The sequence below is a fragment of the Cnephaeus nilssonii genome (genome assembly GCF_951640355.1).
Source record: "Cnephaeus nilssonii genome assembly, chromosome: 20".
NCBI classification, from domain to species: Eukaryota; Metazoa; Chordata; class Mammalia; order Chiroptera; family Vespertilionidae; genus Cnephaeus; species Cnephaeus nilssonii.
The window spans coordinates 39,462,029-39,476,969 of NC_137091.1; the positions used below are offsets into that span (position 1 = coordinate 39,462,029).

Here is a 14,941-nt window from a genome sequence, read left to right on the forward strand (position 1 = left end):
CGGAGGGCTTGTTGGGACACAGAGGCTGGGCCTCCCCAGAGGCTGGGCCTCCCCAAATGATCTGGTGCAGCTGGTCTGGGTGGAGCCCGAGACCCTGCATTCCCAACACACTCCCTGCCGCCGCCCGCAGGGACCATCCTTGAGGAGACCTACTCGTGGCACCTTGCCGGCTGCCGCTTTGTCACCCCTGTCTCTGTGACAGGCACTGCTCTCAGCTCTTCGCAGCCGCTGTCTCATTTCACCCTCACAAGACCCTTAGGAGGGTGGAGCTTACTCTTAACCCCATTTTACAGAGAAGGAAACTGGGCCCGGAGAAATGGAGTCACTTCTTGGAGGCCTCAGAAACCGGTAGATGTTGGAGATTTGAGTCAAACTGAGGCCATCGGACTTCAGTCACCCAGGTGCTCTCGCCTCCCACACCTGCCCAGCGGGTGACCGCCTTCCTCCGAAGACTCTGTCCACCCGGTCACCGGGGCCACACTTGCTTCTCCATCACCTGCCAGCTCGCCCACACCTCAGCCTTATGGGCTCCCTCCCCTCCTGCCCTGGGACACACCTCCCTCCCTGCTGTCACACCTGTCACTGTCCCACACCGACTCCCAGCCAAGCTCGTCACCCGAATTTTCACTCCTACCTGCTCCCCACCCCCAGCCGCATGGAGCCAGCACAGCCACCTGCCACCGTGCCCCCGTCTCCCAGACACACCTTGGTCTCCGGCACCACCGCCTCTTCACCCGCTCGTGTTTCCTGTGTCCATCGGCCTTTATCCCCTGCTCTGTCTCCCTCTGCCCATCTCTGAATCCGAGTCTCTTTTTCTGTGTCTCTCTCTCTTTCTCTCTTCCTCTGGCTCTTTTACTCCCTCCCAGTCTCTCTGTCTCTTTTTCGGTGTCTCTGTATCTCTTCCTTTAATAGCTCTCCGACTCCCTTCCTGTGTCCTGCACTCTCTGTCTGTCTCCTCCTTTCTCTTCTCTGTCCCTTGCTGTCTTCTCTGACATTGCACATATCGGGGGACTTGAAGCTATACTGAGCCCTATTTGAGTCCAGGCATCAACATCCACCCCTGTGAAACCTGTCTGAGCCTCAGTTTCCACGTCTGTGAAATGGGGCATCGTGACAGTTGCTACCTCCCAGGTCGTGGTGAGGATGAGGTGCTGAGGGCAGTGAGAGGTCCCAGGCTAGATAGGGCTTGCTCTCCCGTCTGTGGGTCCCTCTCTGTTCCTGTCTCTTTCCAAGGGCTGTAGCCCCCCCTGGCTGTCAGTGGGAGTGTGTGTGGTGGGGGGGGGGGGAAGGGAGAGAGAGGTGGGCAGAGGCATCCCGGCCAAGGCCTGGGCATGGGACCAGTGTGGGGCTGGGGACAGGGATCGATCCGCTCGGCGGCAGTGCGCGGGCCAGGATTGCATCTTGTCACAATAATTTATTGCTCTCATCCCGTCTGATCGATGGTGCTGAATTAGCACCGTGCGATGCCCCTGGAGCCCCAAGCCTCCCCAAGCCCCCTGGACCCGGCCCTTCCCCGGCCCCGTGGGATCCCCACAGCCAAGGCACCCAGTTCCAGCTGGCCCAGACCCCACACCCGGGCCTGGTGGGTGCTCGGCCTGCCCTCTGTCTCCTGCTTCCTTGTCCCTCTGTCTCTTCCCCTTCTCACCGTCCCACTTTGCCCCTCAGGTTTGCCTTCCTGGGCCCTTGACCCCATGTGTCTGTTCCTCATTTTCTCTCAGTCACCCGCTTCTCCCCCATTTCCGAGCCCATGTCTTCATCCATTTAATTCCCCGTTCCTCTCTGCTCCTGTGTCTGTCTCCCATCTACCTGTCCCCCCGGCTCTCTGCTCCATTCCTATCTGCCCGTCCCTGTCTCCCTGCCCCCTTGTCCCAAGTCTTGCTGCCCCACCTCCATTTCTGTCCCGGATTCTCTGGCTTTCTGGTCCTTTTGAGTCACTGTCCCTCTCTTCCGATTTCCCTGCCTTGCTCCATTTCATCTGAAGTCCATTTAAACCGTTTTTCCTGAGCACATACTTGGCACCAGGCCCCGTGAACAGGACACACAGCGCAGTCCCTAGGCCAGTGATGGCGAACCTATGACACGCGTGTCAGCGCTGACACGCGTAGCCATTTCTGATGACACGCGGCCGCTGAGGCGGCCGCATGCCGAGGATGAAACATTTGCTGCTCCTGAGGATGAAACATTGGCGAAATAATGTTTTTTCCTCAAAGTGACACACTACCCGAGTTATGCTCAGTGTTTTGGCGAAGTTTGACACACCAAGCTCAAAAGGTTGCCCATCACAGCCCTAGGCCATCCCAGCCAGTGCTCAGCGCTGTCTCTGGCGGAAGGCGTGGGCTCAGCAGGTCCAGCCGGGGCAGCCTGGTGGGCCTGGGGGTGGGGGTGAGGAGGGGGAGAGAGCTGGGAGTGAGGGAGAACTTGTGTTGGGAAAAGGTGAGGGTTCAGGATGAGGCAGGTTTAGGTGTGGGAATGGGACCCTGTGGAGGTGAGGAGGCGGGGGAGGTTTGGAGTTGGGTGGTAGCCCTGAGCTGACAGCCCCCCCCCCAGGACTGCTGAAGCGCCCTGAACCCACCCTGAGATCAGCCGGCCTGCCCCTCTCAGGCCTTTCCCACCCTCCTGCCTGCCCCCTGCAGCTGCGGCTCTGCCTCGGCCCTAATCCCTCAATTTTCCGCATCTCTGCCCCTCCTCTTCTTCCCCCCTGACCCCGGGTCTCTCCGGCAGCTCTCTCCCCTTCACCTCCAGCGCTTTCATTCATTTTGTCAAGCCTCTCTGACTCAACGCCTCTTCCAGGGGCCCCTGACGCGGGTCTCCCGCCTCTGCCTCTGTCTCTGCCTCTGTCTCTGTCTCTGCCTCTGCCCCTCTCTCTGTCCCTCTCCCTCCATCTCTCTCCCCCTCTCTGCGTCTCTGCCCCTCTCTGGGTGTCTCTCCTCTCTGTCCTCCCCTCGCTCCTGGACCCTTCCTCCCTCTCTGGGCCTCTGGAGGGAGGGGCGGGGCTCCCGTGCAGAGGTTGGAGGAGCAGCCTAGAGCCTGGGTCCGCAGAGCGGCCTCCTCCGCCTCCTCCTCCGCCTCGCCTCCCTCTCCCCTCTCCCAGCGCTGTTTGGTAGGCGGGGTGCGTGGCACTGCGGCTCCCACCTCCCTGGGGACGCTCTCTCACCACCCCCACTGACACCGTTCTTCGCGCTGGCCACAGCCCCGGGGACATCCGTGCAGAGCCTGGGACTCAGGGAGAGAGACAGAGACCCACCGCCCCAGACAGATGCCTGCTGGAGGGAGAGGCTGGAAGCCGGGTGGGGTGGGCGTGAGGTCTCCATCCCTGCCCGGGTTTGGTGCCTCCTAATCACAGACACCTCCTCCGGCCGGGAGCCTGTGCCTCGCCGTCTGTCTGCACGCTGTCCCTCAGTCTGTCTTGCACAACCCAGCCTTGGCAGAGGTTCCCGTGTGCGTGCGTGCGTGCTGCGTGTGTAAGCTATGGTGACTGTCCATGTGCGTGTCTGTGATGTGTGACACTACGTATGCGTGCGTGTGGGTCTCGGCTGTCCCTGCGTGTGACTGTGACTCGTGGGGACAGGTGTGTTCCTGGGCGCCTTAGGTGACTATCCTGTGTGCGTAGCAGAGCCACGCGTGTCGTGTGTGTGACCGTGTGAGTGTCTGGTGTGACTGTCCGAACTCGAGTTGTGCCGTGTCTGGCGTTCCCCAGCCGGGTGGCCAGGCCGGCAGCCCTGGGCTGAGGGCCAGGGGTCAGGGCCTTTGTCCCAGGGAGCCGAGGAAGGCCTGAGTGACGCCGCCCCAACAGGACCCAGGAGCCCGCTGGGCGGGTGCGAGGAGCTCAGTGGAGACCTGCCCGGGAAAAGGCCACAAAAACCCCCCAAATCTGTGACCCGAGCCCGAGCCCGCGTGTGAGCTCCTGTGGCGGCGTGTCTGCGATAAGGCGTTGCTGTGTGTCTCTGAGCCTGCGGGCGTGTGTCTGAGTCTCACATCAGACGTGCACGTGTGCGTGTGCGTGTGCGTGTGCGTTTGTGTAGTCGTTTTGGGGAGTGGAATGTCACGGGCTGGGTAAGGAGGCCCCGCTCCTGAGAACCGAGTGAATGATGCTGTGTGACCAGCCAAAGACTGGAGGCTGCGTGTGTGGTTGTGTATGTGTGTGTGGCTGTTGGCTGGTGCACGTGTGTGCTCCGTGTGTGAGCTGGTGCCTGTGATGTGTGGGGCTGTGTTTCTGTGCTGACAGGTGAGCGCAGCATGTGTGTGGTGCCTCTGTGTGTGTTCTGTGTGCCTGGATGGGGATGAGCCAGTTCTCAAATGAACCAGCCTGTTGAGGGGGGTAGGGGGACAGTGTGTGGCCTGGAGAGAAGTAGTGAGGGTGTGTGTGTGTGTGTGTGTGTGTGTGTGTGTGTGCGCGCGCACGCCTATCCCGGGCACCCTCACCCAGGGTCGGGCCAGAGCATTTGGTTGATGTGAGCAGGGGTAGGAGTGGGGGTGCCTTCAGGGGTGTGTGGTTGTGTAAGTCCTGGCAGGAAAGTCCCGTCACCTTCCTGACCCTGTCCTCCCCGCGATGGGACTGGGTTTGTGTATCCACGGACATGGCTCTAATCTGTATGGACTGGTGTGCGTGTGAGCGTGCACACGTACGGAGTGTGACAGCAGGCAGCCAGGCTGCATGTGGTGTGGGTGTCCGGAGAGAGTGTGTGCAGGGGCTCCACTGTGTGTCTCTCCGTGTGCACGGCTATGTCCTGCACGGGTGTCTGCTGTAGGGAGGGGTGTGCCCCCGGCTGGGCACAGGCAGCGTGTCAGGGTGTGTGTGTGTGTCCAGGCGTAATGTGTGTGCCTGTTGGTATGTGTGTACGTGTGGGGGCGGCGGAGGGAGAAGGGTCTTGGGCCGCATCTCTCTCCTCTTTAGACAGAGCCCTGGAGAAGATATGAAATTTAAAAAAAAAATCAATTTTCATTCCACTTGTGCAGATTGTGTTAAGGGGAGCTGGGGGCTGGGTGAGGGATGAAGGGGCTGGGGGGGCGGGGTGAGGCCCGAGGCGGCTCCCGAGGCGGCCGGAGCAGCTTAGAGAAATCAAAACAACTGGTTAAACCCCAGCCCGGGGCCCCAGTGATGGGAGGCGGAGAGAGACATGGAGAGACAGAGAAGGACAGAGAGAGACAGAGATGCCCAGAGACAGAGACAAGGAACAGAGACACGGGAAGCAGGTGTCCATCTGGAGAAGAGGCGGCCAGAGAGATGGAGCCGCCAGACCGTCGGTGAGGGAGACGCTGATACCTCGTGGGGTCTGAGGGGCCAAGAGACCTGTCTCTGGAGAGACAGCACCAGAAGCAGGCCCGAGACAGGGCACAGCTCACATGCCTGGGCACACATGCAGAGACATGCACAACGTATACGCATGTGCTCACACAGAGACATGCAAACCTCACACACATAGGCACACACAGAGACAGTGCGCCTTTACATGCATGTGCACACACAGAGACCGCATCTTACATGCAAGTGTGTGCACAGATATAACACATTACATGCATGTGCATGCATGCAGGGACTGTGCATCTTACATGTGTGTACATGTATGCAGAGACCGCACACATAACAAGCATGTGTGTACATGCAGAGATGGTACATATTACATGCATGTGCATGCACATAGACTGCACATATTACATACACATGCGTGTACACAGAGACCACACACTTTACATGCATGTGTGCGCACGCAGAGACTGCACAGTTTACATGCATGTGTGCATATGCAGAGACCACACACATGTGCGCACAGAGAGACATGCTGGAGAAGGGTGGGGTGGATGGGTGGACAGGCAGGCAGCTGGGCAAATGGCAGCAGGAGCAGCGGGGTCCCAGGTGGGGTTCCCTCTGAGTGCCCACCCCATCCCCACGCAGCCCCTCACCCAGATAGCCAGGGGTGAGTGCCACTGTGCAGACAGGTCCGTGTGTGTGGTGCGCATGTGCATCTCGTCTTCATGCGATGCAGCACATGTGCACGCAGGGTCTCTAGTGCTTGCCTGTGTGACTCTGTGTGCTTGCATGTCACTTGTGTGATTGGCTGTGCTGGTGTGTGCCTGGGCCCGGGTGTGTCTGTTTCCGTGTGGCGTGGCGTGGCGTGGCGTGGCGTCACTAAGGTCTGTGTATCTGCATTGATTGTGGACCTTGGTGAGCAGTTATGTCTGCTACTGTGTGTGTGTGTCTGTGATTTGGGACTGTGGGTCTTTGTTTCTGTGGGAATGTCTGGGATCATGAGGTGTGTGACTATTTTGACAATCATGTCTGTGAGTTGTGTTTCACATAAGGCATGTGTGCCTGAGTTGCTGTGTGGGTCTATGTGATGTGTGTTGGTTGTAACAGTCTTTGTGCATATGATTTTGTTGACTCATGCATCACACATCTGCGTGGTGTGTTGTGTGACATTGTGGTGTGTGTCACTTTGCTGACCTGGGTCTGCGTGTTGTGTTGTGTGACATTGTGGTGTGTGTTATGTTGCTGACCTGGGTCTGTGTGTTGTGTGACATTGTGGTGTGTGTTATGTTGCTGACCTGGGTCTGTGTTGTGTTGTGTGACATTGTGGTGTGTGTTATGTTGCTGACCTGGGTCTGTGTTGTGTTGTGTGACATTGTGGTGTGTGTTATTTTGCTGACCTATGTCTGTGTGTTGTGTTGTGTGACATTGTGGTGTGTGTTATTTTGCTGACCTGGGTCTGTGTGTTGTGTTGTGTGTGACATTGTGGTGTGTGCTGCTTTGCTGACCTGGGTCTGTGTGTTGTGTTGTGTGACATTGTGGTGTGTGCTGCTTTGCTGACCTGTGTCTGTGTGGTGCTGTATGACATTGTGGTGTGTGCTGCTTTGCTGACCTGGGTCTGCGTGGTGCTGTATGACGTTGTGGTGTGTGTGCCTGGGTTGGTGTGTGGGTCTGTGATCTGCTTGGCAGGGAGAGCAGGGAGGCAGCTGTGGCCTGCCCAGCCCCTCTCTCACTGCTGTGTGCACACGCACACGCACACGCGCACACACATCCAGTGCCGTGGCTGCGGGCGGTGGAGATGGGGGTGGGGGGTGGAGGAAGCAAAATAAAATTAAAAATTAAAGCTTGCCCGGAGTCCCCATCCGCACAGCGGCCGTGGGGAGCCGCAGGGGGAGCAGCGCCCCCTCCACAGCCACCCTGGCTGGGCTGTCTGTCTGTCTGTCTGTCTGTGGAGCTGTCCGACTGGACCCCTGCCCGCCCCCACAGCCCCGGCCCGAAGGCCCCACTCTCCATCGGTCGATCAGTGATCAATGGGGCCAGGAGGGCGCCAGGGGCAGGGCGAGATCAAAGGGGCCCCCAGAGATGGACACTGGGACGGAGACAGACACGGAGACAGAGACAGGAGACGGGATGGGGAGCGGAGAGACGTGGAGGCCAGAGACGTAAAGGCAGAGCGATGTGGAGACACAGAGCTGGGGCGGGGGGGGGGGGCGGCCGGCATGATCCAGAGACGGAGACATGGGGATCCGGAGACTCAGAACTCCAAACCTGGACAGTCCGGCAAAAACGCAGGGAAGGGGACAGGATGGGAGGAGGCAGGGACCGTCCGGTGGGCCTGACAGGACAGAGGCCAGAGGCGGGAGAGAGACCAGAGAAGTGGCAGGCAGAGACCACGAGACGGCAGAGACGTGAGAGAGACAGCGGGGGGGGGGGAGCGTGGGAGCAGGGCCTGGAGCGCCGATCCCACGGCTCCTCGTTATAACGTGTCCGGAGGAGGCGGCGGGGAGTTGAAAGCATCGGGAAGAGAAATCAAAACCAACACGGAAATGAGAGGGGCCAATGGGGGGGGGGGGGGATAGGGCGGGGGAAGGAGGGAGGGGACCCAGAGAGGCAGAGAGAGCCGGGGATGTGGGAGAGGTGGACAGGGAGAGGTGCGGAGTCGGGGTGATGGAGAGAGATGGGGAGACAAATGGGAGGGAGATGGAGAGAGAGACAGACAGGGACAGGGTGGGCGCAGAGACAGAGAGATGGGAGAGTTAGAGGGAGAGAGAAGGAAGAAAGAGGTGGTGGAGAGAGAGGGAGCGAGAGACGGAGAGATGGCAGAACTGGGGAGATAGGGGGAGAGAGGGAAGGGTTGGGGGCGGGCGTGGAAGACAGAGAAACTGGGCAGAGGATTGAGTGGAGGCAGAGAGACCGAGAGAGATGGAGAGAGATGGAGAGAGACCGTGATAGGGAGGGAGACAAGAGAGAAGAGAGAGAGAGAAATGGGAGAGAGGGTGGGAGGAGACAGAAGGAAGGAGACCGAGTGAGGAGAGAGATAAAGAGGGAGAAAGTTGGGCAGAGGGAGACCGAGGGGCGGACGAGGTGTGGGGGTGGGGGCTGGCCCCAGAGGGCCTGAGCGGGAGGGGATGTGTGGGAGGGGCCTCAATAGACTCTGGGCCATGGGGCTGGGGTGAGGGTGCGCGGGTGACTGGACAAGTCTGGGGGGAGTGAGCTATCCGACAAGTCCTGTCTGGTGTCCACGGGGGAGGTGGGCTTTAGCGGGGAGCAGGGTGCCTGTGGGTTTCCGAGGAATATGTAAGATCTTTGGGGAGCAGTGGGGGTCTTAAGAGGATTGGTGTATTTAAGAGTATGCGGGCTGAAGTGTCTAAGGCGGGGGTGGAGTGGGGAGGGGGGGGTGGGGTGCCTGGGTGGTGGGTATCTGAGGGGCGGGGCTGCCAGAAGGGGACGGTTCTGAGAGAGGGGCCAGGAGGGGTGGGGCACCTTGGGGAGAGGAGGCATCTGAGGAGGGGGTGTCTGCGGGCGGGGGTCTGAGCGGGAGGACCCGTCTGAGGGGGAGGCAGAGCCGAGGGAAGGAGTGCCCGAGGGGGAGGCAGATCTAAGGAGGAAGAGGCGCCAGGGAAGCAGTCCAGGTGGCGGGTCCGCGGGCTGCGCCGCAGGTTGCAGGAGGGTGTCCGGGGGGCACCTGCGGGCGCTGGGGCTGCTCTGCGTGGGTGGGCGCAGGGCAGGGCTGGCCTGTCCCCTCCCGGCCCGTGGGGCGGCACCCGCCCTGGCCGGCTCTGGGCAGGCAGAGGAGAGGGATGGGGGTCAGCGGGGGGCGGGGTGGGGGCGAGGTTCCGAGAGAGATAAACCTGGGGCAGCCACAGAGAGACCGAGGGAGAGGTCAGGCGCGAGCCGGGGACGCAGGGACGGCGGCAGGGACTGTGCGGGGCGGCGGGCGGGCGGGCGGGCGGCGCGTGTGAGTGAGCAAGTGAATGGTGAGGAGCGAGGAGGGAGGCTGGGATCACCGGGTGCTGAGTGCTCCCGGCGGAGAGGGAGGCTGCCGGGAGGCACCGGCGGGAAGGATCGCGGCACAGGGTCAGGGAAAGGGACCGGACGAGGGCCAGAGAGGTGCCGGGGCGGGATGTGGGGGGAGAGGCGGCTGGCGTCGGCGCTGACCCGTCTGTCTGTCCGCCCGCCCTGTCCTGTCCTGTCCCCGCGTGTCTGTCCCGGCCTCTCCGCAGGGCTGGCTCCACCATGGACTGTAGCTGCGTCTCCGACCTGCTCTTCGCCCCGCCCGCCCTGCCGGCTCTCTGGACCCCTGGTAACTGGCCTGGCCCCCTCCCCCACCCCAGCCCTCGGGCCTTCCCGGCGGCCCCTCCTGGTCTCTCCCGCCGCTCCCTCTCCCTCCTGGGTCTCTGTCCGAGTCTCCGGAACCCAATTCCTTAATGAAAAACTTGGCTAAAAACTTCACAGCCAGATGTCCCTGCACCTGCCTGTGGGATGTGAGGGTCTTGGGGAGGGTGGGTGAGGGGTGGAGGTCCGAGAGGAACAGGGATTCAGGGTCCTGAGGTCCCAGGGGTCTGCTGAGCGCATCTCAGCCTGCTGTCACCAGGGACCGGCGGGCAGGGAGAAGCGGGGACTGCCTCAGGGGTGAGCCCCTCCGCCTGGCCCTTACCGGCCTGTGGCATGGCCTGTGGCATTCCTAATGGGGTCCTGGTGCTGAGGGTGGGCGCCCTGGGCCTCAGCGCTGTGTCCCTTTCTTGCACAGGCACTGATGGAGCTGGGGGGGGGGACCAGAGGGCCATAGGCCGGGGGCTGTGCACAAGGGACAGACAGGGTCATCCAGACGGGGCTTGGAGACCCGGCCCAGCCGCCAGAGGCCTGGGAGGGCGGCTTGCTCAGAAGGACGCTCAGGATAGGGACGTGGACAGCAAGACCGGCTTGGGTGTGCATTTGAGTGCAAGTCACACGCCCCACAGATGAGCAGTGTGTGTGTGTGTGTGCAGAGACCTGTGCCTGGTTATTTGGGGCTGTGGAGTGTCACACTTGAGTGTTTCTGGAAGAAGGGTCACACTGGATTGTGTGTGTGTGTGTGTGTGTGTGTGTGTGCGCGCGTGAGCGTGAGCTGGTGTGCCTCCTGTGCTGCACAGCTGAGGCTACCTGGGTGGCTCCGGGCTGGGCGTGTCGCACTGCTTTGGCACGTCTAGTGTGTCTACATTTTAGGACTGGGGTGGGGTGTCTGCCAGCTTGCCGAGTGCACCTGCCTCAGGGGGGGAAGCCCCTGTGCCTGGTCCTCACTGGCCTGTGGCATTCCTAATGGGTGCCCGGTGCTGAGGGTGGGCGGCCCCGGGCCTCGCCTCAGTGCTGGGGCCGTGTGTGTGTGTGTGTGTGTGTGTGTGTGTGTGTGTGTGTGTGTGTGTTTTCTTGCATCTGTGACTCTGAGTGTGACTGAGTGTTGGAGGCTGTCTGTCACTGTGTGTCCTTGTGTGGGGTCCTCTCTCTAGTTGTGTGTGTGTGTGTGTGTGTGTGTGTGTGTGTGTGTGTGCGCGCGTCAGCAGTCACCGCACATTGAGGACGTGCATTTGAGGACTGGTGTGTTTCTGGGTTGGGTTGTGCACTGGCCTGTGTGTGGCCAGTTGCATGTCCTCTGTGGGGTTGTGTGGGGTGTCTGTGATAGTCGCGTCCCCACTAGGATGTGTCCTGGGCCGAGCCCCCGTGTTGATGGGGCCCTGGGTCTGAGGTGAGAAAAACCCCAAGTGGAGTTGAGAGAAAACTCTCCCTTTGGGGAGGAAACTGCCTGGCCTTCCGGTCCCGGCCTCAGGCAGGGAGGCCTTGGTGCCCACGTGTATACACCAGGCAGCCTGGCCTCCCGCCCCTGAGACCCTAATGAGCCAGAGAGGGAAGGAACGGCCGGACCACACAGCAGTGGACACAGGCTCGTCTCCCAGCTCAGCGCCGCCTCCCTCGCCCGCGCTAACCTCATTCCCTTCCTTGCACGGCTCTCAGCTCTTTACAGGCCAATCTGCCTTCTGGTTTTTTTGTTTTGTTTTGTTTCCCTGCCTTCTGTTTGAATGCCAGGGCCTGGGTCTCTGAGGAAGGGAAAGCGGAGAGAGGATGTGCCCAGGAATGAGTATAGGATCTGGGGCTTCCTGGATAGTGAGGTTGAGGGGTGAGCAAGCACATTCCATTCCCCCACAGCACCTGGGCGTATTTGGGCCGCGGGGTGCAGGATGCCATTGGAGTGTGGGAAGCTGAGTGAGCTGTGGGTGTTATAGAGTGTGGGTGCCTGGGGGGGTGGGGGGGCTGTCATGGTGTCACCCTGTGCGTGCGTGTCAGGTGGACACGTCTGTCTCGATGCTGCCTCCCTGTCTCCCCCACCCTCTGTCGCATTGGATCTTTGGGGGCCTGTGTTGGTCGCCGTGGCTGGTTGCAGTTCCGAGGGGCCCGAGATGTGTGATTGTGTTGGGGTGAGTGTGCAGTGTTGGGTGCTGGTGCACTGTGCCCAGCAGGCGTGTGCCAGGCTGGTGCATCCGTGTCCCACAGTGTAGCAGGTGCCCTCGCGGGGAGTGGACGTCTGCGTGACATGTTGCACTGTGTGGGGATCTGTAGACACACTGCTCTCCGACCAGCGCACGGCTGCAGGGAGGGAACCAGCGGCGTGAAAGGCATAAATACATGACAGACGCTGAGACGTGTGCGCAGGCCCAGGCTGGATGTGCCAGGGTGGGGTTGGCCACGAGGGGAGCTTTGGGGAGAGATGGCACAGGGAGGCGGGAGCCGGCAGGAATGGGGGAGGAAGCAGGAGACCAGGGACCGTGGGAGCAGGCCAGGGCGGAGGTGGGGTGCCACGGAGGGAGAGGGCTCATGCCTTCCCTGCAGGCTGACCCTCCCAGCTCCTCCCCACAGTCAAGGACAGGAAGCTGGGCCTCCTACCCTCCACCCAGGACGCTGCACCTGGGAGAGTTGTGCCAAGACAGGGACCCGATGCTGAGTTCTCTCCCATTATTGGGAGTCTGGGGACTAGAGAGCCAGTGGGGTATGGAGAGTAGGAATTGTCCCTAAAGATGCCTGAGGCTGGGCAGCTGCTCATCTGGGGAGGGCGGGGTGCCTCTGGGGTCCAAGCAGGGCCACTTCCCTGCCTGCTGTCCCCAGGGTTTGCCTTCCCGGATTGGGCCTACAAGCCGGAGTCGTCGCCTGGCTCGAGGCAGATCCAGCTGTGGCACTTCATCCTGGAGCTGCTGCAGAAGGAGGAGTACCAGGGGGTCATCGCCTGGCAGGGGGACTACGGGGAATTCGTCATCAAGGACCCCGACGAGGTGGCCCGGCTCTGGGGCATCCGCAAGTGCAAGCCGCACATGAACTACGACAAGCTGAGCCGGGCCCTGCGGTGAGGGCTGCGGCCTCGCCCCTTCTCCCCTCGTGGTCCCTCTGGGCCCGCCCCGGGAGCTTCTGGACGTCCTGGGCAGAACCCCCTGATGGGGCCAGGGCTCTCCTTGGGTCTACGGGTCTACGTACGTCCCTGAGTGCAAGGCAGGCGAGGAGGAAGGGCCCACTCCGGGCTTTGGAGCCACACAGGCAGGACCCCGGCCCTGCCTCACCCTGCCTTGCTCTGGGACCGTGGTCAAGGGGCTTCTGTGAGCCTCAGTTTCCCCAGCTGTGCTCTGTGGCTGGCAGAGCATGGGCCCGGGACCCTCCCTCCACCCCGTCCCCCTCTCCCTACAGCTACTACTACAACAAGCGGATTCTCCACAAGACCAAAGGCAAGAGGTTCACCTACAAGTTCAACTTCAGCAAAGTTGTGCTCGTCAACTACCCGCTGCTGGACGTGGCGGCAGCCACCACGGGCTCCCCGCTCTTGCTGAGCCCGGGTCCCTTTGCGGGGGGCCCGGGGCCAGATGCTCCTCCCCTCACCCCCGAGGTGAGTTGGGATGCGGGGGGTCTCAGAACTGGAGCATTTGGTGTCCCCCAAGCCATGGAGCCCCTGGGGAGGGCTGGCCAGTCTGAGCAGCACCGCCTCCCGCACCTCCCCCTCCAGACCCTGCAGACCCTGTTCTCTGCCCCACGCCTGGGAGAGCCGGGGGCCCGGGCAGCCCTGTTCACCCCCGAGACGGACAAACTGCGTCTGGACAGCCCTTTCCCATTCCTGGGCTCTGGTAAGGGCCTGGGGTCCCAGGGGTGCTGGGTGGGGGGATGCTGCAGTTTTAGGGAAGAGGATGGGCGGAGACAGGGAGACAGGATGCAGGAAGGAGGCGGCAAGGCTGCTGTGTGTGTGTGTGTGTGTGTGTGTGTGTGTGTGTAAAAGCTGGAGAAGGATTTGCAGGGAGGGGAACTGGAAAGGGGGCTGGGGCTGGGAGAAGGGCTTTAGGGGCGCTGAAGGAATGGGAAGCCTCATGAGGGTGGGGGGCAGGTGTGGGAGGGACAATGGGACACAGTGCAGGGGCCAGTGTAGGTGGGTGGCACCCTTCGCTCAGGCCCGGGTGGGCAGCCCTGACTGAGGGGCAGTGGCCCAGCCCGGTGCACCCCCTGTGTCCCCAGGTGCCACCGGCTACTCCAAGCCCCCTGGTCTGCTGGGTCCGTACAGCCGAGCCTTCCCAGAGTACCCCTGGAACTTTAACCCGTACCTCGCCGGCCCCTTCCCCAAGCTGCCCGCTTCTCTCTATCCCCCCCACTTCTACCCCAACCCTCTGGCCAGCTCCCTGGGCCATCTGCCCTCGGCAGGGGCAGGGGGAGGCCCCACGACTGCACCCCTACTGGCTGCCACAGGGGAAGGCCTGGGCCCCGAGCGCCCCTCGGGCCTGGCAGCAGCCCCCCGCCTGGCACTGCCAGGGGCTGGGGGTCCAGAGACCACGCTGGGAGGGAAGGAGGACAGTGACTCCGAGCTGGAGATCACGGATGTCAGCGGCTGCAGCTCCGACAGTGAGGGTGACGAAGGCCTCCCCGTGCCCCCCAAGCCCAAGGGGGGCAAAGGAGGGCTTGGCAGCTGAGCCCGCGTGGGGGATGGGTTCTGCCGGGGCAGGGACCAGGGCCACTGCCTGTGCAGCCTCTGTGTCTGGTTTGCCCTCGATGCCCTGCCAGAGGCAGGGACAGCCCTCAGCCCCCGTCAGGGCAGGACACTGGCTGCCCAGTCACTTCCCCAGCCCCGGGCTGGGCCTCACCTCCCCCTCCAGAGGGCGAGGGAACATGGCCTCCAGCCTCCTCCCAGGCTCCAGTTCGAGGGGGCCCCCACCTGGCCCCACTCCCAAAGTGCAATACGGCGCCCAGCCTCCCCGCCTGCCCCTACCCCCGTGCTGTGACCTGTGTGTTCGTGTGGCTGTGTGTCCCCTGTGCCAGCCCGTCCTGACACCCTCTCGACACCGGCCCCCTGGGGACAGGGTGCTCAGAGCAATAATCCCGCCCCCAGCCCCCGCCCAGGAGGGCTCCCCTCCCCACCAGCTCCCCATGGCCCCAACAGCCACCTCCAGAGTTTACTACAAAAATAAAAGAACAGAAAGGAGTGTGGATGTGGGGTGCCCAGCACTGTGGGAGACCATGGGGGTTGGGGGTGGGAGCTGGGAGGGGTGGGGCGGGGGTGCCTGGGGGAAAACTGTGAACGCACGGAATGAATGAACCGGTGGAGAAAGGCACGAGGCACAGAGGCAACGTGGTGGGTGTGACCCAGGCAGGGGATGCCAGGCAGGGAGAACTCCAGACACCACGCCAGGGCCCCCCTCACAA

General features: G+C 62.1%; 1 protein-coding gene across 1 annotated transcript; it reads left to right on the top strand.

Annotated features, from left to right (window-relative positions):
- Positions 1-9,481: 9,481 nt before the first annotated feature.
- Positions 9,482-14,410, top strand: ERFL (ETS repressor factor like; the record flags this gene model as incomplete). The annotated part of the gene is made up of 5 exons (XM_079800747.1): positions 9,482-9,548; positions 12,380-12,614; positions 12,950-13,145; positions 13,263-13,380; positions 13,763-14,410. The coding sequence occupies 5 exons, from the start codon at positions 9,482-9,484 to the stop codon at positions 14,209-14,211; spliced, it is 1,065 nt and encodes a 354-aa protein (XP_079656873.1). The 3' UTR covers positions 14,212-14,410.
- Positions 14,411-14,941: the final 531 nt, after the last annotated feature.